The 27,051-nt window shown below is 37.1% G+C and overlaps 1 protein-coding gene across 3 annotated transcripts in view; it reads left to right on the top strand.

Annotated features, from left to right (window-relative positions):
- The first annotated feature begins 5,520 nt into the window (after positions 1-5,520).
- NFIB (nuclear factor I B) overlaps positions 5,521-27,051 on the top strand; it is a 547,931-nt gene continuing 526,400 nt past the window's right edge. For all 3 annotated transcript variants that reach the window (XM_044685408.1, XM_044685416.1, XM_044685441.1), the window contains exon 1: positions 5,521-5,616. In XM_044685408.1, coding sequence (XP_044541343.1) covers positions 5,521-5,616 — 96 coding nt within the window. The remainder of the gene's footprint in view (positions 5,617-27,051) is intronic.

A 27,051-nucleotide genomic window follows, 5' to 3' on the forward strand; every position in this document is an offset into this window, starting at 1 on the left:
GCTCCAGAAAAGGTCACATATTCTAACTATCTATACAATATTTACATGCTGTTCTTCTGGCTTGTTATAGTTTCTCTTTTCCAAAAGCAAGTCTAGAATCCACATGGAATTCTTAGGAATCATTCAAGTCCTGAACTCATTTTCTTAACTGTTTGGCCACTCCACTGACCTGATAGGAAAACTCCTACAATTGAAGGTTGTCGGGATTTTTTTCTTGAGACTTTTCTTCTGCAGGTCAAATAATTCTAGATCTCCATGCCTATCTTCTACACTCTCTCCCAGTCCTCCACATTTCTGAGTAATTCTTTTAAGAATCTTTTTATTTTATTTTAATAAATTTCCACGAATTTTTCAAAGTTATATAATCCAAATTGTCTCCCTCCCTCTTTCTCTCCCCAGAGCTCACAAGCAATTCAATCTGGGTTATACAAATATTATCACGTAAAACATATTTCCATATTATTCATTTTTGTAAGTGAAGAATCTTATAAAACCAAAACCCTAAAACGCATTCCCAAGAGGTAAATCATATGCTTTCATTGGTGTTCCTACTCAACAGTTCTTTCTCTGGAGGTGAATAGCATTCTTTTTCATAAGTCCCTCAGAATTATCCTGGATCATTGTGTTGCTGTTAGAAGCAAAGTCTTTCACATTTAACCATTCCACAATATTACTGTAACTGTGTACAATGTTTTCTTGGTTGTGATTATCTCAATAGTTCTTGATTCAAGAATAAGGGAGTCTGATAAAGCTGGGAACATTCCTAGTGAGTATTAGACAATTAATTCATCTTAATATCTGTGTCTTTTTTTCTTTCTGTCTCAGTGTTGTGGCTTTTTTCCTTGACTATGGTCAGGATATTATCTATTTTATGTCGTAGAAATAAAGTTGGACCTAGGTTTGAATCCTGCCTGGCATACACTAACTGTGTGACCTCAAGCAAGTCGAACTCAGAAATCGTTTCCTCATCTATAAGAAGTACCTTCCTCAGAGGGGAGTTGTGGGGCTCAAATAAGCTATTTTAAAGTGTTACATAAATTTCACATAACATCACCAGCATTTCTCCCATGGTCCCTAGTCATTCCCTTTTCCTTCAGCTTAGTGCCTCTGAACCAGTTTAAGTACATGTCCCGATCAAATGTTACCTCTTCTATAAAACTTTCTCACTTTTACTTCCCTTCCCTTCCCTCACTTGGAAGTAATCTCTCCTGCCCATGAAATCACATGACACTACATACCTGTGTTATTTTATTTTCACATTATACCTTCCCTTTTACAAGGTATCTCCAAAGTCTTAACCTAACTCTAATCTTTAATTGCTTTGTAGTAGAGTGGTTTGAGCATGGGACTTGTAGTCGATCAGGAAGACCTGGGTTCAAATTCCTCTTCTGAAATACCATGTAAGCAATTTTCTTTTTTGTCTATCATGGGTTCAATTGTACTTACCTCACAAAATTGTCCTGAGATCCTAGTGAGGTTATGTATGCAAACCACCTTGTAAGCCCTATAATGTTGGTTCTCACTATAATAGTTACTTGTCCAGCAGTCAGCAAGCATTATGAGAATTCACATGATTAAAGTCACTATACTTATATACAGTCCAGATGTTCCCTTCTAGATTGTAGGCAGGGATTGTCTCATTCATACACAAATGCATATATTTGTATAGACATAAATATAAACATATACATACATATGTGTATGAATATGTGGATGCGAATGTTTATGTACATGTATATTCTCTGGTAGCACACCTGTTAGAGTGACTTCAACACAGTAAAAATTCAATATATCTTTCTTATATATTTGTTATATATTGACCATGCTTTAGGCTGACATTGTCCATTCACCTCCCACTTGGGATCGAAGACTATCAGAGCTCAAAGGAGACATTAGAACTCATCCGAGTCTCATACTTTTAGTTTGCAGATGTTGAAATTAAAGCCCTAATTGTTTATACTTCTTGCCCAAGTTCACATAGCTAGTTAGTGTTTGTGTGGGTATTCATTTTCCCCATTTACTGAATGTGTCGGGCAATAAAAAAAAGCTTTTAAAATGTCAAGTTAGATTAAATCGACTGAATCTCCCTTGATCAACTAGGTCTGTTGCTTTGTTATAGAGGTTGATTAGATTAGTTCATGGGTCTCAACCTGTGTCATGTGGGTCAATTTTAATTGACATGTAGACCAATTGAGCTCTCCACACTCTGCCTCCCAGCCAGAGCAATTACCTGGTGAGAATGGCACTTATTGGTAAACGAGTATTCTCCCTCCCACTTAGGAAATACTAGTAAAAGATTTGCCCTTGATCCAGATAGACTTTGTCCCTTCTGATCTATTTTAAAAGGTTGCAGAATCCCGGATGAAAAATTCGCTTTACTAAATCATAGGTCCATAGGATTTATAGCTGGAAAGGATCTTTGGGGTCATCTGATTTAATCCCTTATTTTACAGCTAAGAAATGTGAGACCTAATAAGGAGAAATGACTTACCCAAGACCAGATAAGTAAGAAATAGTAGTCAGGATTTGAACTTAAATCCTATGGTTCCAAGAGTCAGTGCTCTTCATTATGTTGCTATGTGTGCACAGGTCTCCTTTTGCTTCCTGACACTCCACATTTTTGTATATTGGTGATGCCCCTGTCTTAGACTTGCTTTTCCTTCTCTCTCTTTTCTTATTGCCATTTATTATTGTCAGCATCTATCTTCCACTAGTTAGAATAGGTATCCCTGTAGTTAAAGTGACAACCTGACAATTCCAGGGTATACTCGTGTATGGGGCTTGTCGCCTGCCATTTTTATTATAGGATTTGAAGATGAACTTTAAAGCTGGGGTTGGCTTGTTATATTCTCACATATGCATCCCCAAATTGGTCCCTTCTCTTCTTTGGCACTTTGTAAGTACATTGATTGACACAGTCAGGCACTAACCCTTCCTCAGCCTATCAAATGAATATCTTGGCACTGTAGATTCTCTTGCAAAACCTTAATTCATGCTGTGTTTTTTTTCCTGATGGACAGATAGCAAATGTCCTGGAAGCTGGATCTATTTTTACCTTGCGGAGTTACCTGGATAATGAATTTGGTCAAGGGCTGACAAGCGATTTCCCAGGGTTTGAGATTTTCCATTCCCCAGAGACATGCCTTTGAAATAAGTCCCTGCAAAGAAAAAGAAAAAAGAAGGTTCCTGTCGTGTCTTCAGGCAAACAAAAGTGTCCCATATAGTATAAGAACATGAGTACCCTGCGCAACTGTCAAAAAATTTCAGAACATTTGAATGGGTCTTAGAAGAAGGACTTTCATGTCTCCCTTGTTTCTCTGGTATATATCTTTTTTTTTAAGACAATATCTCAAGAAACACACTGCAAAAAAAAATTTTTTTCCTTATCATCCAGATGTGTGATTTCTTCAATGTGGGCAACTCCCTTCACACTGATAAAGTTTCCACTGCTTATATCTTAGAGAGATGCCTAGGGCAATGAGAGATTATGATGGTAAAGTAACATAATGGTCTGAGTCAGGAAGATCTATGTTTGGGCTAGTTTCTGTAAAAGACCAGACTTGTGCCCCGTGTCCAAGACCGACCCTCCATCTACTCTACCACACTGCCTTTCCAGAACAACACATGACAAATGATAGGTAAGAGAAAAAGAAAAATCAAGAATGTCCCTTCAAAGTCTGAGTTAATTATCAGTTATATAGTCTATTTGAGGTCAGTTAGGATGTTAAGTGAAACAGAATTAAGATCTGCAAGCCCAGTGCTTGGAAAAAATATATTCAGTACTGAATGTCTGAATTGATTTGGAAAATGGCTGGTTCTTGAGCTACCGTCATAGCAGTGAAGGAACATTCAGAACTTGCTCTGAAAGCATTGCCAACATTTGTCCCAAGTTGAGAGTAAAGTACCCTCAAGAAATATCTTCAGGTTCCTTCCTTCAGTGAAATTCATAGCGTGAAGAGAATTCCAATGGGCAGTGGAAATAAAAACTTGATAATTCAGTTTTTAAATTTTTATTCTTTTTGTGATCTTTGACAGGTCACTTCCCTTTCCTGGGTTTTGGTTTACCCATCTATTAAATGGGGTTGGACAATCGATCTTTCCAGTCTCTTCGAGTTCTAAACATTCTGTGACTCCATGACAAATCAAATTAAAACTCGAGTTTTGAAGGAAAAAAATCATGTTCACATTACAAAACTTAAATTCCAAAACAATTTCCAAACAAGATAAGAAGAGGAATTGAAGGTATAATTTTGAAATGTCAGTGATAATAAATGCTCAGTTGCAATATCTACATCCAGGAAAATTCATGGAAGACATAAAAAACATTGTTCAAAAAGACTTACCAGGTTTTCTGTTTGGGGGGGAGGGGAATTTGAACAAAATTGGAACTTTGTTTACCATGATCTTTTGAAAGCTAGATTTCAGAATGTTTGGATAGAATATAGTCTAAGGTCAGTAAGGATATTAGCTGAAATATTTCAGATTTGCAAGTCCTCGGAAAAACACGTTCAGCACTAAGTGCTGCGAGTGATAAATATTTGTGTCTGTTTTCTGTGTTCTTGTTGGCAGAATCATAAGAAAACTCAATAGGAAATAGAACCTTTCAGAGCTGAAGGAAAACATGCATTCTTTTCCGAGAGAAGTGCACTGGAGGGATGAGCAAAGACTGGTGCCTAACCTCAGAGAAGAGCATGGAGCTTTCCCGCCAACCCCGTCACCCTTCTTTAGTCTTGTCCACATGAAGACAACAAATACCTAGAGGCCATCTTTGGTAAGGATAGACACCAGGGCCCTCACCCTTTAGATTTAGGAACCGAATGGTCACATCCCTTGTTCTGGATGCCGACATTCTCTCTGACGGCCGAGCTCTTCCCAGGCAGTGATTTCAAAAGAGTTAAACCGTTTCCATATGTCCAATATGAGAATGGAGTTTGTAGCCTTTGGCAACCTCAGCCGAATCCAGCTGCAGCTGCTACCTGTGTGTTCCAGTGTGTGTGTGTGTATGTGGTGTGTGTGTTCAGTGACATCTGAACCATGCCCCGATTGTGTCAATGAAACTGTTATGTCTTTGTTGGGGGAGATATTAATTCTGAGCAATTACAGCTCTCTCTCCCTTCCCTCCCCCCATCCACCCTCCCCTTCATCTTCTCAGCACGGACCATGGACCATGTCAAACAATATACAACAGAGAAGAATGCAAATAAACTTTTAGTCTGCACAGCCCAGCAAAGCAGTTAGCCGCCCACTTACAAGATATTTAACTCTTGTACACATGATACACAAAGAACGCTAGTGAGTTTCACCAATCCCTTCAGACACACCAAAAAAAAAAAAAATGTGGGGGGGGTGTGGGGGGAGAAGAACTGATCCTTGTCTTTATATCTGTGAGATTGGAGTTCCTGCTAATAAAGGAGCTTTTCCCATGATGCAGTGTGATAAGGATTGGCCTACATGTAGCCCAGCAAGCCACTGCTGATGTTTTCCTGATTAGGTGTCTTATCTTCTATTGAGCTGCATCTGATGAAGGTTGCTGACAGCGTAATGTCTGGGAAAGCGTCGGACAGCTCCATAAAATGGCAGCTATGTTATGACATGTCAGCCAGGACCTGGTGGATGGTGAGTTGGCGTGATAAAACTTTTTCCACCCCCCCAACCTCCCTCCAAACTTTTTCTCCCTCTTCCTTTTGAACTCCTCCATTGTTGCAGTGCACGTGTTATAAAGTTCGGCGTCTGAAAAGTTTCAGGCTCAAGTTCAAGGAAGCTTTCCACATCAGTGCTTTAGCTAGGGTTTCCCTCCCATTGTGGAGAGGAACATGGGCCTTCTTTGAAAAAAGGCAGCACTGAGTTTTTGTTGAGGATTTCTCCCTCTTCTCTCTTTTTAGAGAAAAATGCAAATTTTACAGTGTGTGTCAGGCTGGTTGGTGGGAGACTGGATGGAGGTGGGAGTCCGAGAAAGCAAGAAGAAAGGGCTCTCCTATTTAATTGTTCTTGAGTTGGTCTTTAAAACTGAACAGTCTACTTCTTTATTCAGGCCCCTTGAATAATTATTTAGAAAAGTGTATTGTATCACATTGTGAGCAGCTTTCTAATCAGTATTCGATTGTCCCCCACGCTTCTTCTTAATTTGGAATCCACCTCTCCTTACAATGAATACAGTAACTGGAGCAACCACTGATTAATATGCCGCTTGGCATAATTAAATTTAGTTAATGAGGCTATGCATATTCAGTCTATCTCCCCCCCCCCCTTTTCTTGGGACAATGTATGTGTGAAGGTGGGTTTGTTTGGTTTTTTAAAAAATCTCATATTGCTCATATTTGTCCGGCTGCAAAGCTGAGGAAGGAATGGGGGGAGAGTGAGGGGGGGGGGGGTGCAGAAAGCACAAACTCCAGGACGAGAACAAACCCTGCCATGTAACTTTTAAAAAATGACTAGGAAGTTCTCAACTTTGCTGGATCAGAATTCTGGGATTAGGTACTAGAGTTTGGGGAGAGAAAAGCTTGTCTTCTGTTCACAGGGGCTACATGAAATTTTCTCCATATACTGATTTTTGTTGTGTAGACAATGGTCTCTTGTATGCAATAGCCATTCCATGAATGGGGCACCTTCTGCTGGCTAGCTTTCCATTATGAATATTAATTTCATTCTTGGGCTGCTTTGTCTAGAAGTGTATTTCCCCCCCTTTCATTTCTGTCTTGATTGCCTTTGCTTGTTTGCCTGGATAATTATTATGCTTACTGCATGGGCTGTTTTTTCACAATTAGTACAGTGCTGAGACAATGGGCACTTTATTCTGGGCTGGTGGGTACGGCGATCACTGGTGGACAGCACATCCCAGTGCCCTGACAGAAGGCAGCCTTCTGATTATCTCTGTCTTCCTACACTGGCTTGGCAAGAAGGTTGAGTTGGGAGCCTATTTCAGTGTTTCCAAAGGTGGATATTGCTGTATGCCTTCTGAAGGCTCATGTACCCAGGAAGTATCCAATTTACACCTTTGCTTTCCTCTGATGGGATTCCTTGTTTCTGGCTGATCAGAGAGACTGGAGGAAACTTCTGCTTTTGCTACTTGTTGCTGTTTGGAGTTATCCTGTGAATTCAGAAAGACTAGTTTCTCAGGGATGCCAAGTGGGAGAGAGACTTGTTTTCAGGAATTCCATTTTCTTCTTGCTGGTGTGCATTTTTACAAGTGATCTGAACTTTACAGTAGCCTATTTTTTAAAAGTGCCTAAATCTTGAGTCAGACTTTAATACCGTGTTTGTACGTTGGTGCAGCGAACTCTTAAAATGACTGGCAGATGTTTTGTACAAGAGTCTAGGAACTGTTTGTATAACAGATTTGGTTTGTCGCATGTTCAAAAGCTTTTATGTGTGTGTTTTTTTTAATGGTAACAGTGCTGCACAACTATCATTTTAAAGATTTCTTAGCATGATTAGAAGTCCAGAGTGGTTGGCTTTTTAAAAAGAAATCAATACTTTCACGAAAGGAAAAATGTAATTTGATTAAAAGAATTAAAAATGTTTGCTCTATAGATTTATTTTTATCCTGATTTATTTGATTAAAACATAGGAAATCATGATAGGATATTCTGCTATTGAAAATACCATCGTTAAAGCTTATATGAAAACAGATGAATGATATATATAGAAAGAATGATGGGCAGTCTATTAGATTTGAATGAGCTGACAATCCTTTTAAAAATGCTTTGTAAGCAGTGTCTGTGAGGTATATTGCAAATACAGACAGATGTTTACATATATACATGTTTCAGTAGAAAACCAATATCATATAAGATATATTTCTGACATAACTTACTTTTCACATTAACACTCCAGAACTTCAACACAACTAATTCTCTGGTCTATGTGAAAAGTATGTCAGTTATTCAGAACAATTTGGCTTCAAGAAGGGTAATTATTTGAGGTCAAATAATTTAAGGAGTTATTACTTAATGTGCTTTTGTAAACTTGGATTGGCAGATGTTTTGTGGGAAATATATATATAATCAAACTAATATTGATGTTTATAATTAGTAATATGTTGTAAGTGGAATAGATGGGAAAATAACATATGGGTTATTTTAACTATGTTTGACCTCCTTTACCCCCCCCCCCATGGTTTTTGAGAACTAACTTAATGTAATTTTTCCCTTTCCCAGAAGTCATTGTTTCTTTTATTTTTACAATTACTCTGAGATATTTGAGTAAGAAAGAACATGGTCTATCTTTATTTGACTTGATCAAATGAAATTGTAGTAAGTAAATCCTGAATCCCAAATCCACGCTGGGAAAGTATCACCCTAATTACTTCCTGACTGATTGTCTCTTTCACTTAGATTCTCTCATAGTGTGACAATGATAATAAATTCTACTTGACAGGGAAAAAACCCAAACAACCAGCAGTTGTACACTTCTACATCTGTTTTCCTTCCTAGATGGGCATGTTTTAGTAAAACAGAGGGAGGAGAAAAGTTTTATTGAGACAGCTAAAAATAAACAAGAACAAGAAGAGTAAACTCCTGAGTGTGTGTCCATATATACATGGAAATCACATCTAGATACATGTGATTGTTTAAAATGCTACATTTCTTGTGTTTTATTTTTATAGTTGTTGGGATTTTTGTAATGTAACTCAAATCAGAGGAACATATCACAAACATCATGAAATACAAATGCTAATTAGGCTCTGATGACCAGCTTGCTAAGAGACCTTCAGTTTATTTTATTAAAACTGGTTAGAGAGCAGTGAAGATACCTCACTATAACCAATATAATGTTTAGACAAGAGATACTTGAGGAAAACGAAGTGCTTAGCAATAATCTTATCTCCGGCTTGATTCCTGATGAGGCTACTTGTTTTTCTCAATCAGAAATGAATAAAATTAATGTAAACAAATTTTGACCTTTCCGTTGTGATTTAATCCTTTTTCAAAAAGCCATTCCGTTGGTACATGGGAAACATGAAAAAAATCCATTATTAATATTTCTTTTGACATGGAGAAAGTTCAGAGTTATAAAGATATACTGAGAATGTTTTTCTTAATTCTATAAATTATGTTGTCTAATCCTTTGATTACATCAGAAGTCGGGTGATACATTTGTCAAGAAGTTTGTGTGAATTCCATAACGTAGCCCTGCAAGTATCTATCTACAAAATTGATCTGGAAACCAGTCATATATTCTGGTTTTGAACCTTTACTCATTAGCAATTTCAGAGGAATTACTACTACAAACAACAAAAGCTCAGTTGGATCTTATTTTGTTGCAAGTATGAAAGTAATTCTTATTTGAGCTCCCATGACTTTGCTTAGTCTTAACATAATGCAGTTTTTCTTCCCTGAAAATGGCCATTGTAAACCTGAGGAATAACTGTGCACTGGTATTTTGCATGAATACATGTCTGTGCAGTTTTATCAACTGGCTAAAATCTATTATTTTATCAACTGGATAAAAATTATCATCTTCCAATTTATTAAACATTTGCTATATTTATGCCACAGGTAAATCAATTATATACTCTGCAGCTAATATACAGGGCCTACCACATTGCCTAAGAGGTGCTTCAGTGGATTTAATTGAATTGACTTTTTGGTTCTCAACACTGACTTTCAATTAAATGACTTAAAAACAAATGCCAAGATGGCTGCAGATATATTAAACAGAGCTAGTTTCATTCATAAGCTGTAAATCTCCTTACATTTTTTGAAAAGACGAGGAGTTATTACAACTCTGAGCTACTATTCCATTTTTTAAAAAATGTAAACAGGTCCAAAATTCCAGGGTAGATTTTCCTTAAAAGCTAGAACTCGGCATGGTTTGTATTTTCTTTTTTTCTAGCTAAAAGACGTTCTAAAATTTCATTTGGTGAATTTACTTAAAGCATCTGGTAAACTCATACCCAACATATGAACTCATGTTGAGGGCTGAGAATCTTGGGACTAATTTGTAGCCATGGATAAATAAATCCATCAACTATTCTTGAATTTATATTAGCTTTAATGGAAAAAAGCCAAGAGGAACTAACTAACAGTTACCTTGTAGATAACAGGTTAAATGAGTATCTAATGTATGATGATACATCTAATGTAAAGGATGAGCTTTCTTCATATCATAATATTAGCATAGAACTCCCAACTATGAATTATTGATTTGAATCCATAGTATTTCAATTAAACAACATTCCAAAAGCAATTATTAAGTGACTAAATACCAGGCACCTTCAAAAGTGCTGAGGATTCAAAGACAAAAATAAAGAAGTCTTTACCTTCAAGGAGCTTCCATTCTCTAGTTTAAAAAATGTCAGAGGTAAATAAATTAAAAACATATACAGACGGCCTCAGCCACTTCCCAGCTGTGTGACCCTGGGCAAGTCACTTGACCCCCATTGCCCAGCCTTACCAATCTTCCACCTATGAGACAATACACCGAAGTACAAGGGTTTAAAAAAAAACATATACAGAATAAATTAATGCGAAGTTACTTATAAATAACTAGATATGGTTAATGAAGTCCCTTCTCATCCCATCCCTCTGAACTACTTTCTTTTCATCTCTCTATAAATGTTATTAATTCATAAAAAACATATATATGTAAGCACTGTCCCCCATTTTAGGTTCTCAGAAAAATATTTGCCAACACCCTCACTGCCATTCCCCATTAATATAATGGCATTGTACACATAATGAGGAATTCACTCAATTATGGCTTCTGAGAAAAATTGTTTTAGAAATCCTAGGAAAATCTGATTTATTTCAGCATCATTTATTGATGCTACTATTAGGTTATGATTTCATGCTTTTCCACATGTAAAAATACAGGCCTTTCAAAACCTTGATTTTGCATGCCCTTAATTCCTTTTATGATAGTCTTTTTACAATATATATTGTGGCACTTGAAATACAAACAGACCTGTATTTTTCTGTCATTGTTACTGATATCAAACTTACGATAAAAGACATTTTTTGTCCTTCCAAGAGCTTACTTGCCTTACAGTGAAATGGTAATTTTGTTTTTTTTTTATTTCTCTCCACTTAAACTTCACCATAACAATATAATATATAAAGTTGGATTAGACGTAATATATTTTGGGGGCAGCTGGGTAGCTCAGTGGAGTGAGAGTCAGGCCTAGAGACAGGAGGTCCTAGGTTCAAACCCGGCCTCAGACACTTCTCAGCTGTGTGACCCTGGGCAAGTCACTTGACCCCCATTGCCCACCCTTACCAATCTTCCACCTATGAGACAATACGCCGAAGTACAAGGGTTTAAAAAAAAAAGAAGTAATATATTTTGAAATTCACCCCTTTAAATACTAATCAGTGGGTTATTAATCTAATCAGATAGGAGGAGATATCAACAAATCCCTGTCATTTTCTCCATTCTTTGCCATACAAAAGTGTTGTGTTCTCCAGAATAACTCGCTCTTTGTGGAGAACTATGATTTTATAGCCTTTGATTCTCCAGTGAAAAAGATCCCAACTATGCATTGTGTCAGCATGACTGGACCTTGTTTCTGCTAACTAGGTGAATGCTGTCATTTTGTACTTTTCTCCTTTATCTCCCCATAAGCTTATTGTGAAATAGTGCTCATACTCAGACGTCTATTTGCAGCACATATTCTTATAGTTCCGGATTCCGATTTCATAGGGTAAAGCAAAATGAGCCCAGAGATACAGAAATACTTGGCAATGAGAGAAAATGGAAGTCATAGACTCTTCTCTAACATCTTGAAGTACAAAACTATTTAGTTAGAAAATACCTTTCTTCAGTTAGTTAAGAGAATATATATGTACAATAAATATTTTAATACATGTCTAATATGCATTTAAACTAGGCAGATTGGGTGCTCTGTACCCTGGATAATATTTTATACTCAAATAAAAAATGATACTAGTCGCTGGATGCTTGAATTTCTTTTGCTGTTATCCAGCACCTCCCCCTATGTCCCACATTGATTTTTAAGTCAGAGTGAAATAATTTTGTTTTTGCCTTCTCATGTGTAAGTACATATTTTCTCTTTGTTCATTTTCTGATATTGTTTTATACCAAAGACTATCTCTGTGAAGCACAGGGCTGGATGCTGGGAGATAGAGGCTAGGTGACCTTCGGCAAATTAATTCACCTCTCTCATCTCTAACGAACCAGGCTGCAAAATGTAGATAATTGTACTTATTACTTGTCGCTCTGGGATGTCAGGAGGATGAATGAGAACATGTCTCTACACCACCTCATTCTCCCAAGAAAGAAGCTGTTATGTAAATATAAATAAGCAAAACTCTGTTATACAAAATGGATGTTGGGGGGGCTGAGCATTATGATTTTGAGGATGGTTCAAAATAAGTCAGTAAAATTAACTCTAGAAGAATTTCACCTTTTCTACCCAGTCAGAGTTGTTGTTTTTGTTGTTGTGGCTATTCGATTAAAACACAGGTCCAGAACAATAAACAATCCAAGGAACTCTCTCCCATGATCCAATTCAACAAATTTTCTGTAAGGTATATTCCAAAGGAGTTGCCTGAGGCTACTCCAAGGTCGTGACTTGTCCAAGATCACTTAGCTAGCTTAAATCCTAGGCAGGATTTGTACCCAATGTCTTTCCAATTCCATGGCTAACCCTCTGTCCACTACACCATGCTGCTTTACTTCAGTTACACCTATTTTATTTCCCAAATTGTTGATGGTAATTATAATCGATATTTGTTTCTATGCCATTTTTCTATTTCTTTTTGATGTAGAATGATTATTATCTTTTTCTCAAGTTGTATATAAATTTCCTTATCCTTGCTGGGGTTATTATATTATGCATGAAACACACAATTAATTAGTCTATATTACATATAATGTTATAAATTCTCCATCTTCTCACTACCCAAACATTAAATGCACACCTTTAGCAAGACATTTTATTTCAAGTTGCTACAACAGTGACTCCCTTTGCAATGTTATGACTTTCTATTATTTGGTATTATTACTGTCCCTCAGTACTCCCTCAAAGTGCTGCATGGTATGGTGTACATAATCTGATCTACAATATGGTCCATTTTTATATAAATTCATATAGTCCATAAACAAAATTGTGTTCCACAAAACATAACTACTAAATGTAGTAAACACCTACCATAAAATGAATGGCCTAAAAGATCTTGTTCATTCTATTTTGATACTGTCATATGGAAATTCCAGTGTATTTCCTTTTGCTTCCAACAACTCAGATCACATCATTTTAAGAATTTGAGAGGCATTGTGGCCATTATTTTATTTCATTATAAATTTGGTGGTTGCTGCTGCCCATTTTTCAATTGTAACCAACTCTTTGTGATCCCATTTCGGGGTTTTCTTGGCAAAGATGCTGAAATGGTTTGCCATTTCCTTCTCTAGTTCTTTTTATAGATGAAAAAATAGAAGCAAATTGGGGTTAAGTGTCTTGTCTAGAGTCACAGAAATAGTAAGTACCTGAGATCAGATTTGAACTCATGAAGATGAGTTTTCTTGACTCCAGACAAAATGCATGTATGTACTGGGTCACCTAGCTGCCCTTTTATTATAAATATGAATGGTAAAATATAACAAAACCCTCCTCCAAAGATTAGAAATGCACATTTAAGGTATAAAGATTCATTATTTAGAGGGTTTCTTTTTTATCTCCCATGTACAAATTACCCTTGAGAGGTAATGTTGCCCGGTGACTAGAGAGATGGCTTTGAAGCCAATAAGAACTAAGTCCTGGCACTAATATATACTGTTTGTGTGACCCTGGGCAAATCACTTAACCTCTCATTACTACAGCCAACTCTCCATGATTATAAGCTTCAAACAATGTGTCAACCTGGACTTGTGTTTATAAAATGAATGTTTTCCACTCGAGAGTTCCGTTTATTGATGAAATCCAAGTTCTGCTCCCCCTCCCCAAATCCCAGGCTCTTGGAGAATTTTATGGTCAACAAGGTGGCATATCTAAAAGCAAAGACTGAGAATCACTGACGCTTTTAATATATGGCAGCTATAGAGCACAATTTGTGGCCTGGAAGGACTAAACCTAAAAGAAATGAAATTAAAGCGAACTCCTTATCTTCCATTTTCCCCTTTATTTTTCTTTTTTTTTTTTTTTTCTAGAAAGCTGTCTAGAGGCAGCTAGATAAGATATCGTGGTGGGTAGACAACTGGAATTAGTCAGAAAGACATGAGTTCAAATTTGGCCTTTGCTACTTAGCAGCTTTGTAACTCTGGGCTGGTCACTTAACTTCTGTTGGCCTCAGTTTCTTCAGCTGTAAAATGAGTATAATAATAGCATCTACCCCACTGGATTATTATAAGTATCAAATGAGACAATATTTGCAAAAAGCACTTAACACAGTGTATGGCACAGAGTTGATGCTTAATTCCATTCCCTTTCATGCTTTCCTTCCCTTCCTGCGATATTCTCCTTAAATTTAATAGCAATCATGTTGAATATATCTAGGAGTTTGATTCGATTTTTATCCAAGAGGTATAGTAAGTTGGCAGTAGGTTCTGGCTTTGCTAGACCTAAATTACTGAGATCTTTCAAGAGATGATTTAACTCTCAAAACTTTCTTATTTAATTTTTTATAATTGTTATCTCTCCTTTCCATATCCTTCCCCCCACACCATTGAACAATAAGAAAAGAAAACCCTCATAACAAATAAGAGGCATTAAGTCTTACTACTTAGGAACAAGACTATAGAGATGTAAAATAAATTAAGTTTATTACAATTTTCTTTTATCCCTAAAGCCTTTGAATAATCCATGCCTAATGTTAAGGGTCTGGTTTTGTTTAGTCACCCAGCACTGAGCCCGTTGCTCAGTCTTAAGGCCGGCATTCAGTAAATGCTTGGATAGTTGGTTGATTGATTGAAACTGGTTACCATATCTGTGACCATTTAATATTGCAGCTACTAAGACAGTAAATCCATGACATGTTTATAGCAACTTTAATTTTTAGAAAACTCCATAAAAATCTTTGCTTGCAATTGCCATATTAGGCATGTACTTTCAGTTTAAACTGGAACATTACTGACGAGTAGAACCTACTACAATAGCTTTAGCCAGACTCTGGGCTAAAGTGAGAGATTATGTCATTTTGAACATTACCTAGAACATACGTAAAACATTTTACTATCTCAAACACGCATTAACATTGCTTTTAATTGATGGGAAAAGGTGATGTGCTGCTATGGTATGTAATGGAGAGAAGGAACAGTGAAAGTTGATAATCAATTGATAAAATTTGCAAATTCTGGGAAATCTCAGGAACCTGTTTAAAGTCTGTGCCTATAGTTTTGGGGAGCTATGCCTGGTGTTTTGAGTATTGGAGTTCTTTGCTGCAGTAGAATTTAAGCTGATTGGATATCTACACTATGTCTAGCACCATTATTAGTACCCCTGACCCCCATTTTAGGGCTACCTAAGGAGGAGCCAAAGGGGAGACCCAGAAGGGGAAAAACAAGATCATACAGATCAGTATTGGGATGAGGTCTTAGTGGCCTCTTAACTTCAAGCCTGGGTGAGAGAAGGAATCTCAAAACAACACAACAAAATAAACAAAAACTCAGCATTATTTGGCAGAATTTTCCCATGTCTAAAATGGTTTTGGTAACATTTTACCACTTCCTACACAGTCTTTCCTGATTCATCCTAGTTGTTATGGATGAATTTCCCCTCCTGCCCATCCCCACCCCTCCAATTTTTTAAATTTATTTTTGTGATCATTCTCTGCTTTCTTATTGTATATGTGTTGTTTTCCCTAGTAGAAAGCAAGCTCCATGAGAATGGAAACTATTTTTTCATTTTTGTATCCCCAGCATCTGGCATAATACCTGTCGTTTATTAGGCACTTAATAAATGCTGCTTAAATTGAATCGTATCATTACTTTGGGTATGGGTCGAGGAAGGTTAGTGACTTACTGCATGGGAAAGATTATTGAGCTTTTAAAAACATTATCACTATGAATCCTTCAGCATTTTCCTTTCCCCAAGGCAGCCAACCTCTCCATAGTCATTAGTCATCTGGGGAAAATAAAGTGTTTAGCAAGATGCTATTCAGAATTAGTTCACTTTCAAGCATTTGTGACATATTGACCTGCCTCAAAGGGTTGGTGTATATATCAAGTGAGAAAACAACCATAATGTATTATGCAGATGTAAGGAGCCATCACATTATGGTGTAAAATACAGTAAAGAGATTTCTGAAATTAGACAAATGTCAGGGAGTATTAATAGGAAACGTTAACATGATATCAGCCAGGGCAGCAAAATGTAGCTAAATCTTACAGGACAGGATAAAGTACCTGATCTGGTATCAGGAAGTCTCATCTACCTCAGATACTTACTAACTGTGTGATCCTGGGAAAAACATTTAACACTGTTGGCCTCCGTATCCTCGTCTGTAAAATGAGCAGAAGGAGGACTTTTATCCTCAGTATCTTTGCCAAGAAAGGCTCAAATGTTTAAACCGGGGTTATGTTAAATGGGGTCGTGAAGAATTAGGCAAGACTGAAAAATGACTGAATAACAAATAATATCATACTGTGATCTCAAGTTAAATATGGTTAATTTGAGGATGATTTCAAAAAGAACTGGAAAGACCTCTGTGAACTGATACAGAGTGAAATAAGCAGAACCAGGAGAGCATTATACATAATAACTGAAATACTATGGAACGAACTTTGGTTTGGGGTTTTGGGTTTTATAAGATTATAAGATATCTTGGGGCTTTGGTTTTATAAGATTATTCACTTGCAAAAAAGAATAATATGGAACATGCTTTGCTTGACAATGCATGTATAACTGTAACATCCATGATCTTAAGTGGGGTTAAAGCTACCTCACAGAATTCCACAGTGCCCCCCAGAACTCCAGGAGAGGAGGCAATTGGGGCAGTTAAGAACCTGTGTATAAAAAACCAAGACACCCAACTTGCAAGGACACTTTGGACACTGATTTTTGGGTTTGAGGGGCTGGGGAGGAGAGTTAAGTTGCTCTTTTTGTTAGCTCATCTCTGACCTCAGGGAGTAGAGTGTTACTTTGCTGGTTTACTCCATAGAGACTATACCAGGCTGTGAGCACTGGGAAAAACTACTTCACTTGCAAGATCTCAACTAATCTTCAATCAAGTTTACCTTCTCCATCTTAAATTTAGTAACATTAGATTAGGAGAAAGGTTAGTTAGTGAGAGAGATAAAAGTTAAGTTATTTAAACACTTTTCCCCTCAGGGGAATGTGACACAAACAAGTTTATTGGAGATTTTAGATAGCTTACCTCCACCTCATTCCTAAAATCCACCTCCCCTCTCCCTGTTTTCCCGAAATTAATAAATCCCTTTGCTAGTTGGATTTGAGAGCCTGTGTGAAGTTATACTAGGCTATACTTAGCCTTATTATACTTATACTCAATATATATTATCTAAGCAAAATCTCATCCAAGCAAGCACTGGTGTAGCTATTATCCTGAGAGCAAGTCTGCTGTATTGAAGACAACTTGATCCTTCACTATCCTAGGGTTTAAGGAATAGTCTTAATCAGTGGGAGTGGCTAATCTCAGTGGGATTATTTCCTATCAACCTACCAATTTAGCCCTGGATCAATCAAGCATGTTCAGCCTCCATTACTTGACTTAAAGGGGATTCAGTTAACTGTTATTTCCTTCTGCTCTGTTTCAAGAGGGGGAAGGGAAAAAATTCTATTCACTCCTACTTCTCCCCCTTGCTAGGATAGCAACATCCACCTTGCCCTGAATCCATTACCAACCATTGCAAATCTGACCCAATTCAACAATAACCCAAATAAATTGCTTACCAACTTTGGAAAGGGGGAGGGGAAAAGGGAGAGAGACAACATGAATCATATAACTTTGGGGGGAAAATTAGGTTAACTTAGACATTGGAAAGTCCCATAAATCTGAGTTTTATATCAAGTCTACCTACTCCAAGGATCTGTCATTTCCTCCATATTGCACATCCTACTACAGATATAAATCAGAATTATTCAATACCTTAGTGAACAGTTTTTCATAAGTAGCTATAGCTAGCTATAAGCTTACATGTCACTCAATTTCCTAGTAAAGAGCATTTCAGAAATGAGTCTATGGTAGATAGACTACGGCTTACACTTGAGTCCTTTCTAATTTGGTTAGACCTGCCAGAGTTTGTATTCTGCTAGCATAACTATCATTAGTTAACATTTGTAAATCATTTTCAAGTTTGCTAAGCAATTTGTACCCTTATTCTTGTTTTCATTTCATCACAACTGTGTGAGGTCCCTGCTATGGATAATGTTATCCCCATTTTACAGATGAGAAAACTAAGGCACAGATAGTGTTAGTGGTAGGATTTAAACCCAAGCCTTGCCTGACACCCAGTGTAGTATCCTTTCTACTATATTACACTATCTCTCAAAAAAACAATATCATCCCAGGCCATGATGACACATCAGAGCAGAGCTTCAAAGGGAGTGGGGCATTTGGAAAGTATATTCAGTTCTTCTACAATGCAACACACAGGTTTCTGAAAAGAACCATCCAATATGCTATTACATATTAAGAAATAGTTAAATTCTATAATAAATGGTGACAGTGTCAGCCACTTGAGGTTGCTGTTTAGTCTACACCATGGTTCCCACAGGGATTGGGGCTGGCAAAGTTGATGGCTACTGGCAAGAGGATGGTCAAGGCGGGCAGGAAGTTGGAGGGGCTGGGGAGATGGATTTAGAGAATTCTGCATAGCCCTGTTCTGCCCATGTCTCATACTACACCAGAAGATACAAAGTAAATATAGCACTCTGCCTTGAAAAAGACCTAAAGTTTGCTTTTAGAAATGGGTATGGGAAGGATTTCCACTTAGAAGGTATTGCAAAATGGTGGTGTCCAATCTTGCAGGAGAACACGTGCTTTATGCTTAATTCAGCTGGGTGCAGCTTTCTATTTCTTGCTAATGAAATTGAACATAATTAAATTAGGAATTCTAGTTAAACTCAGATTGTTCCCTAATATATCAATTGCATTGGAACAAATTTATGTTTTCAAAGCAAATGTTAAAGCAGAACTGAGCATATATGTGTAGTCATACATGGTGTTCATCAAAGACCTTTGAATACCAAACTTAAAACAAGTAGTCACGAAAATCAGTACTCCTTGAAATACTGAAAGAACCAGAAGAAGTTCGAATTAGGGAAAGCCTGAAAGGAAGGCTTATAGAAAAATATACTGAAGAATTGCACAGGAAAAGTAGGTATGGAAAGGTTAGGATCTGAGCGAAGGGGATCCCCACAGAAGGGGGATGTATATCTCTTCTAGTATCAAGAATAATGCTGATAAAAATAGCTACATTTATCATACTTACTATGTAATAGGCATTATGCTAAGTGCTTTAGAATTATTATCACATTTATCCTTCATAACGGTCCTGGAAGGTAGGTGCTATTATTATTCCTGTTTTACAGATGAGGAAATGGTGTAAGTGACTTGGCCAGCATCAGCCAGCTACTAAGTGTCTGAGCCCACATTTGTACTCAGGGCTCTCTATCCACTGTGCCACCTGGTTTCCCTAAGTTACCAGTGTCCTTGCCACCATTTTATAATTCAGCTCTAAGACTTGATGTTACTATATCTATCACCTTTCACTTATGCTCTATTAATTAACGGCTCACCTTGAATGATTCTGTAACAAGATGAACAATTAGTTCTTTCCTTTGTAAGATTGTAGAGAATATTGCACTAGGTACTAGTTGTCCCAATGCAACCAGACACAAAATGGGCTTAGGAAGAGGCAAAGATTATTCAAAGACGTTGGAGGAAATGAAAAAGAAATTAAAATAAACTTTCTTTCTTTGCTGATGCACTGTCGTAATGACTTCATAATGCAGAAGCAAAAGAACAAAATACTAATCTATTTGAGCCATGTCAGTAATAATAGTAATAATGGCAAAAGTGTATGGATTCATAGAAAAGAAAGAAAAATGTCAAGGAGGACAAAGAAACAAAACAATTTTGATCTTTTTTTTCCTTCCCCTTTGACTGTATTGGTCAAAAGAACTCCTGTTGAGGAACACACCCTTTTTCACTGCAGGTAAGTGACTGTTCTATAACTGAGGCTTTAAGTGACTTGAGTCACCCATCCTTTATGTGGGAGAGGCAGTACCTGAATTGAGGTCTGCCTGACTCCAAGGTCAGCTCTTCATTCATTGTGTTATGTTGTTGTTATTTAGATATTTTCAGTCACGTCCAACTCTGTGACCCCATTTGGGATTTTCTTGGCAAAGATACTGGAGCGGTTTGCCATTTACTTCTCTAGTGCCTTTTACAGATGAGGAAACTGAGGCAAACAGCGTTAAGTGACTTGCCCAGGATCATACAGCTACAAAGTATCTGAAGCCAGATTTGAAATCAGGAAGATAAGTCTTCTTAACTCCAGGCCTGACACTATCCACAGTGTCATCTAGCCACCCACAATTTTATATTTCTTCTCAAAGTTAAGTTACATACGTGAAAATAGAACTAATAAAATATGCATAAGGGAATATTATAGATTGATGCATAATGTTTTGTGATTTTAGGGAGGAGATTCTTTTGTGTTTGTGAGTTGTATTTATGTTTTTGTATTTTGGTGTTCATAAAATTATAATAGTAGCCCAAGGGCTTAAAAGAGTCATTAAAATGTACTGACTCAGAAGAAACAAGTCTCTAGCTACACACAGGCCCTTATTAAGTTGAACCACTCTTAGGTAAAAGGCATGGCTATGTGCCCTTTGCTGAGAATTTTTCATTTTCATTCAAACTAACAATCATTTGGAAATAAAGCTCAAGGTGAAATATCAGCATCCTGGCTCCTATAGAAGCACAATTTCTCAGACGTGGAAGTTATCTTGACTAAGCAAGACCCAGTAAGATTTTTTGCTACTTATTTAATTTCTATATAAGATAAAACAACACATTAAAAATTAAGATTCAACATTGCCAGGTGCCCATTTGAAGATGCCCAAGTAAGGGAAAGCCCACTCACTATCTCCCTACCTCTCTTTTGGACATCTCTAATAATGAGAAAGTTTCTCCTTATATTAAACTTCATATTGTGCCTAGACTGGAAAGTTTTAACTTACTCAGCTTTGAAATTCTTCTTTTTTTACTGATATGAAACCGAGACCTAGAAAGATGGTGGATTGCTCAAGGTCACAGTTTATCACTATGTTGTGATAAGCCTGATATCCTCCTTCAAAATAAAACCCACTTTTCCAGATTTGGGGGACCCAACACAGATGGGTGATATCTGTCAAAATTATTATTAATTTTTGAAGTAGAGGGAGGAGTGAGAGAAGTCACAGGCAAAACAATTCATTCTTTCTGTTCTCCTAATAGGCTAATTCCATTAAATTAAAAGCTAATTTAGCACACTAATAAGCCACATTTATCTATTGTCACTTCATGATCAATTCATATTTTGGGCTGTATGGGAGCAATTTTGTCAGTGTCTAGGAGCTCTGGGAATAGAGGAAAGGACCGTGTGTGTTTAGAAAATAGTATCCCAAGATGGAAAACAGGACAAAAATGAATTTGTTTGGATTTTCTCTCATATTTTTGATAAAAGGAGACTCGTCTAAGAATAATAATGATTCCTCTATCCCCTCTCTGTCTGTCCACCCCCCCAACCCAGACTTGAATTACCTTTTCTGTTTGCTGGCTTTGACTCAAGGTCAAGAAATGCTAATCTATTATGGCCTGTGTGTTCTGAGGGGAAAATAAGAGAAATTGAAACCAAATAGCCAAGATATAAAAGGAAATGTGCCTCAGGGAAATGGGGAGAGGGAAGCATTCTGAGCTCTCTTGTGAAGAAATATGGGATTAAAAGTAATAATAGCATTCTTTTATATTTAAAAAAAACCCTTACTTTCTATCTTAGAATCAATAGTAAGTATCATTTCCAAGGCAGAAGAGTGGTTAGGGCTAGACAGTTGTGGTAAATGACATGCTCAGGGTCATAGAGATAGATAGCATCTAAATTCAGATTTGAACCCAGGACTTCTTATCTCCAGACCTGTCTCTCTATCCACTAAGCCACCTAATTACCCTAATAATAGTATTCATGAAGAATGTAAGACTCCATAGGGGTCTAGAAGGCTAGTCTTAGGAGTCAAGAAGATTGCGTTCAAGGCTTGTCATGGTAAAGTTCCTCAATCTTTCAATGTTCCAGGCAACTTTCAAAAGCTATGTTACAGTTGAGTTGCCAATTTGCATCAGTGGAAGCAGTTCTTCACATAAAGCTATCCTGCCCACCCACTCTGATCACCACCCAAAAACTCTAGAGGGGAAATAAATTGCTGGTGACAGCTATGTCCTTCTTTAGCTACTCCTAGTAGATGGTGGGACAGAGAACGCCGAAACATGTGAGTTAAAAGTTGGTCAGGGGTATTTAGTTAATAATTCTGCCTGTCAGATTGTACTTGTAAAAAGACAATATTTAAGTTGACAAGGAGAAAGCTTAGAGATCATTTAGTCATTGCTATATAGGCTGCAGTTTCTTAAAGAAACTCCAATTCCTTGATACGGTAATTCCTTTAGTTCTCAGGGTTATCATATTTTAGGTTTGGTGGGAGGGGGACCTTTCTTAAGCAGTAGAAGCAGTGAAAAACCCTATGATATTATGGAAATATTATTGGTCTTAGAGTTAGAATACCTGAGGTTTTTTTCCCACATCAAATTCCATGTTATTTTTATGATTGTGCGCAACTTATGTCTCACTGTACTTCAGGTTTCCTCATTTATAAAATAGAGGTGATAATTCATAAATTATCAGTCTTGAAAAATGGCCAAGAATAAAGTATTTCATAAATTTTAAAACTCTTTAAAACGACAAACTATTATTATGAATCTTATAGGATTCCAACATTTATTGGATCCAATCATCCAAAATATTTCTGCATCTTAGAGATATTTTTCCATTAGGAATGATGAATTTTATGATTATGATTTTAATTGTTGTATGACCTACTCCCTGTTCTTGGATATGTTGCTATAAAGAGTGGGAAAGGATGGGAGAATAAAGTGGGAAAATATGTTAATACGGTGTAATGGATAAAGAGTTGATCTTAGAACCTAGAAAATCTGGGTTCAAATTCTACTTCTGATTTATACTGGTATGTGATTCTGGGCTATTCACTTAACCTCTTACTATTCTAGGCAATTTGCACAGAAAGGGCCAACCTATATTGGTAGACATAGTTCCTTCTTATCTGAGAGTTATCTATATCAACAAAGTCACAAATCAAGTCCCTCCTGCCAACATTGTTGTCGTTGAATTGTTTTAAAGTCATGTCTCACTCTTCAAGACCTCATTTGTGATTTTCTTGACAGAAATACTGGAGTGGTTTACCATAGCCTTCTCTAGCTCATTTTAGAGATGAGGAACTGAGGTAAACAGGGTCAAGTGATTTGCCCAAGGTTACATAGCTAATAAGCTACTGAGGCTGGATTTGAGCTCAGATCTTTCTGACTTCAAGCCCAGAACTTTTTTCCATAGGCCACTTAGCTGCCCCATTGCTCACATGGTGAACTCCATATTGGCTTGATAAAAGATAGAACTTCTTTAGAATTAGAGCTCTCCAGAGATGTCTCCAGAGATAGACTTCCTCAGGAGATAGTAGATTTCCCTTTTTTTTTTTAATTTTTTTTAAACCCTTAACTTCTGTGTATTGGCTCCTAGGTGGAAGAGTGGTAAGGGTGGGCAATGGGGATCAAGTGACTTGCCCAGGATCACATAGCTGGGAAGCGTCTGAGGCCAGATTTGAAGTAGATTTCCCTTTAATTAGGGGCTCTTATTCTTTTGTGTGTGTGCCATGTACTGTTTTGAAAGTCTGGTGAAGCTATAGACACCTTCTCCAAATCATATTTTTAAATACACAAAATAAAACATAGAGGATTATAAAGGAAACTATTATATGTATATATAATAACCATGGGCCCAAAGCTAAGAACCTTGGCTTAGATAAAGGTTTTAAAGTGAAATCTAGATCACTATTTGCCAACATATTGTAGAAGAGATTTCTAGTTAAGTATGGATTGAAATTTGTGACATCTTAGTGATGAAAGAATTGTATCTGAGCCAGAGAACTTGGGCTTGAATTTCAGCTCTTCTGCTTACTATTCCTCATGGAACTTGGATAAGTCACCCAACTTAGTCTCAGTTTCTAATGTAAAAATGGGGGGGAGGATTTTGAAATTTCTTTTTAGCTCTAAATTCATGATTCTGAGTTCTCTGATAGATTCATAACTCTTCCTTTTGTACTATTTCTCCTGAAATCACAATCTCTGAAAGTTTGAATGAATAAGCATTTATTCAGTGTTTACTATGTGTTAAGTGCTATGCTAAACACTCGGGATACCTAGAAAAGTCAGAAGTTTCTACTCTCAAGGAGCTCATATACTAGTTGGAGAGTTAACTATAGGGCAAATGGAGAAGTCCAGTGTCCTTACAGTGAAATGATAGGTACAGGTGTTCTTAGGATACATAGCTACGTTAGATGGTAATGAATGAGGTAGCAGAGGAGTAGGTAGAAGGCACGGTGGATAGAGTACTGGTCCTGGAGTCAGGAAGACTTTATCTGAGTTCAAATGTAGCCTCAGACATGTACTAGCTGTGTGACCCTGGTTAAGTCACATAACCCTATTTGCCTCAGTTCCTCATCTGTAAAATAAGCTGAAGAAGGAGATGGCAAGCCATTTCTGTATCTGCCAAGAAAACCCTAAATGGGGTCAGAAAGAGTTGGACAAGACTGAATAATAACAGCAACAGCAGGGTCAATGGTACTGGTAGACCGGAGGGAGTATTTTGATATATGTGGAGAGAAGTTAGGCATTCTTTAATTTACCTTTTGTATATTTGTTACAGTTCTCTAACTGACCTTATCTCTCCCTTAGAATATTCATACAATTCTTGCTACTAATAGCCAGACAGGAGAAAAAATACCTTGGACCTCAGCTTCCTCATCAATAAAATGGGGAGATTGGAGTCAATGACCTCTAAGGTTCTTCCCAGCCTGTAATCCCCCCCCACTTTTATCTATTAATATTTCCTGAAAGTTTACTTTTAAACTACTCCTGAAAATTGGTGGTTATCAAGCTCTCAAAAGTGGTCAAAATGATGCTTGTATCCTCCCTGCCCCTCCCACTCCCCCATCAATGAAACTGATTAACTTTGAATTGTCATGATATTTTTCTGATAAGGTTTTAAGTGTCATGTGTTTTGGTAAATCACTTTATTGGTACCCAGAGATGTTTCTAAGTGGTACTCTGCCTAATACAAACCACATGTTTATGAAACAAAGAACATTCAAGTAATTAGTTTGCACACATTAAAGTTGGAACACAGAATATTTATGACATATGTTAGCTTTTAGCAGGGAAAAAAAAGCCAACCAAGTTAATTTGGTATATTGAGCCTTAGAAACAGCCACACAGATGTGAACCTTTGACTATATCACACGTGATGAGGCTGACAAACAGTAGCTTGTAATTATTGTTGGGCCTTTATAAGTGAATTAGCACATCCATCATTCAGCCTCAGAATCAACATTGTGGCGACATTTATCACTTTGGAATGTTTTCTTTGCTCTTTTTTTTTTTTTTGCATGGGCTTATCTTAGAAATTTCTGGAACAGTTGCTTTAATCCAGATTGATTTTTTTCTCTAAACTCCAAAAAGGAATTAAGTATAGATAAATATAGAGATTTGGGATTTTTAAAAAATATTATGCATGACATGGATATATCAAAAGTTTTTGGCTGCATTGATTTCTGTGTTCATTGTTCTGGCAAAGTAAATCATGGCATTTTCCAGAAGGCTTTTGGGAACATTGTTTCCCTCCTTCTTCTTGGACAAGAACCTATCAAATCCACCTGACAAAAGGAGGTCAAGTAATTGTAGAAGATAATTCAGTGGGATAGTAGCCACAAGCTCCTAGAATCATACTTCATTGTGTTGCTCATTATTCTTGCCCATGTCCATGAAATTTGCATTGAGTAGGAGCTTAATAAATGTAATGGACCAGAGTACTTCATCATATTTCTCCTGAACATCATGTGAAGACTTCCCCTGGCAGAAGGAGTGGATGAAAATAATGTGTCCCAAAGGCCATGAAGGAAGCTGAGGCAGGGATTGTAGAGCTCTTAGAGCTTGGTCAGACATCAAGAATGTCAAGGTCATCCGCTGCATCTTGGGCCATCTGCCTTCATCCTGACTTTTGTCTTGCCACTGGACTTGGATGACTCTGGAAGAGAGAGTGAGGCTAATGACTGTGTAACTCTGCCTCACTTCAATTCACATGCAAGTCAAGACATCACCCTCTTGATGTCACTGGTCCTCTTTGGAAATGAAGGAAAAAGGAGCAACTACATGCTAAGCATCGTGCTAAGTACCAAAGATACAAAGAGAGGCCAAAAAACTATCTCTGTTCTCAAAAGTCTAATGAGAGACAACATACAAACCACCATATTCAAATGATATATATGAGATAAGTCAGAGGTAGTTTCAGAATAAAGGCACTAAAATTAAAGAGAATTGAAAAAAGTTCTCATAAAAAGTGGGTTCTTAGCTTTCTCGTGTGTAAAATTAAAGGTTTGGACCAATAAGTCCAAACCCATAAGTCTCTTTCTAGCTTCAATGTTCTCTGATTCACAAGATTTACTTAGCAGAATATTTTCCTTAAGATTTTAGTAAGAGAAAATCTGGAACCCATTGCAATTGACTACCTTGCAGTGTAACAGGGAATGTATTTCATGGACTTTCACACTTGGGAGAAACACTGTAAAATGGTTAGTGCTTCCATTAGAGAGTGAACCCTTCACACTCTAACCAAAGTTACGTATGAAATATAATGCTTGTGAAATTGGAAAATTTCATTTCAGGGGAGGTTAAAATTAGAATGAAAGGGGAATAGATAAGAGAGTTTGTCTTCTCTTCCATATTTAACATCAGTGGAGAAAATCTCCTAAATTTAACATTCAACTTAAGAATGGAAACACCCAGATTTATATTGCAAAAGCAAAGATTGGAGAAA

This window comes from Gracilinanus agilis, chromosome 1 (assembly GCF_016433145.1).
Source record: "Gracilinanus agilis isolate LMUSP501 chromosome 1, AgileGrace, whole genome shotgun sequence".
Taxonomy (NCBI): domain Eukaryota; kingdom Metazoa; phylum Chordata; class Mammalia; order Didelphimorphia; family Didelphidae; genus Gracilinanus; species Gracilinanus agilis.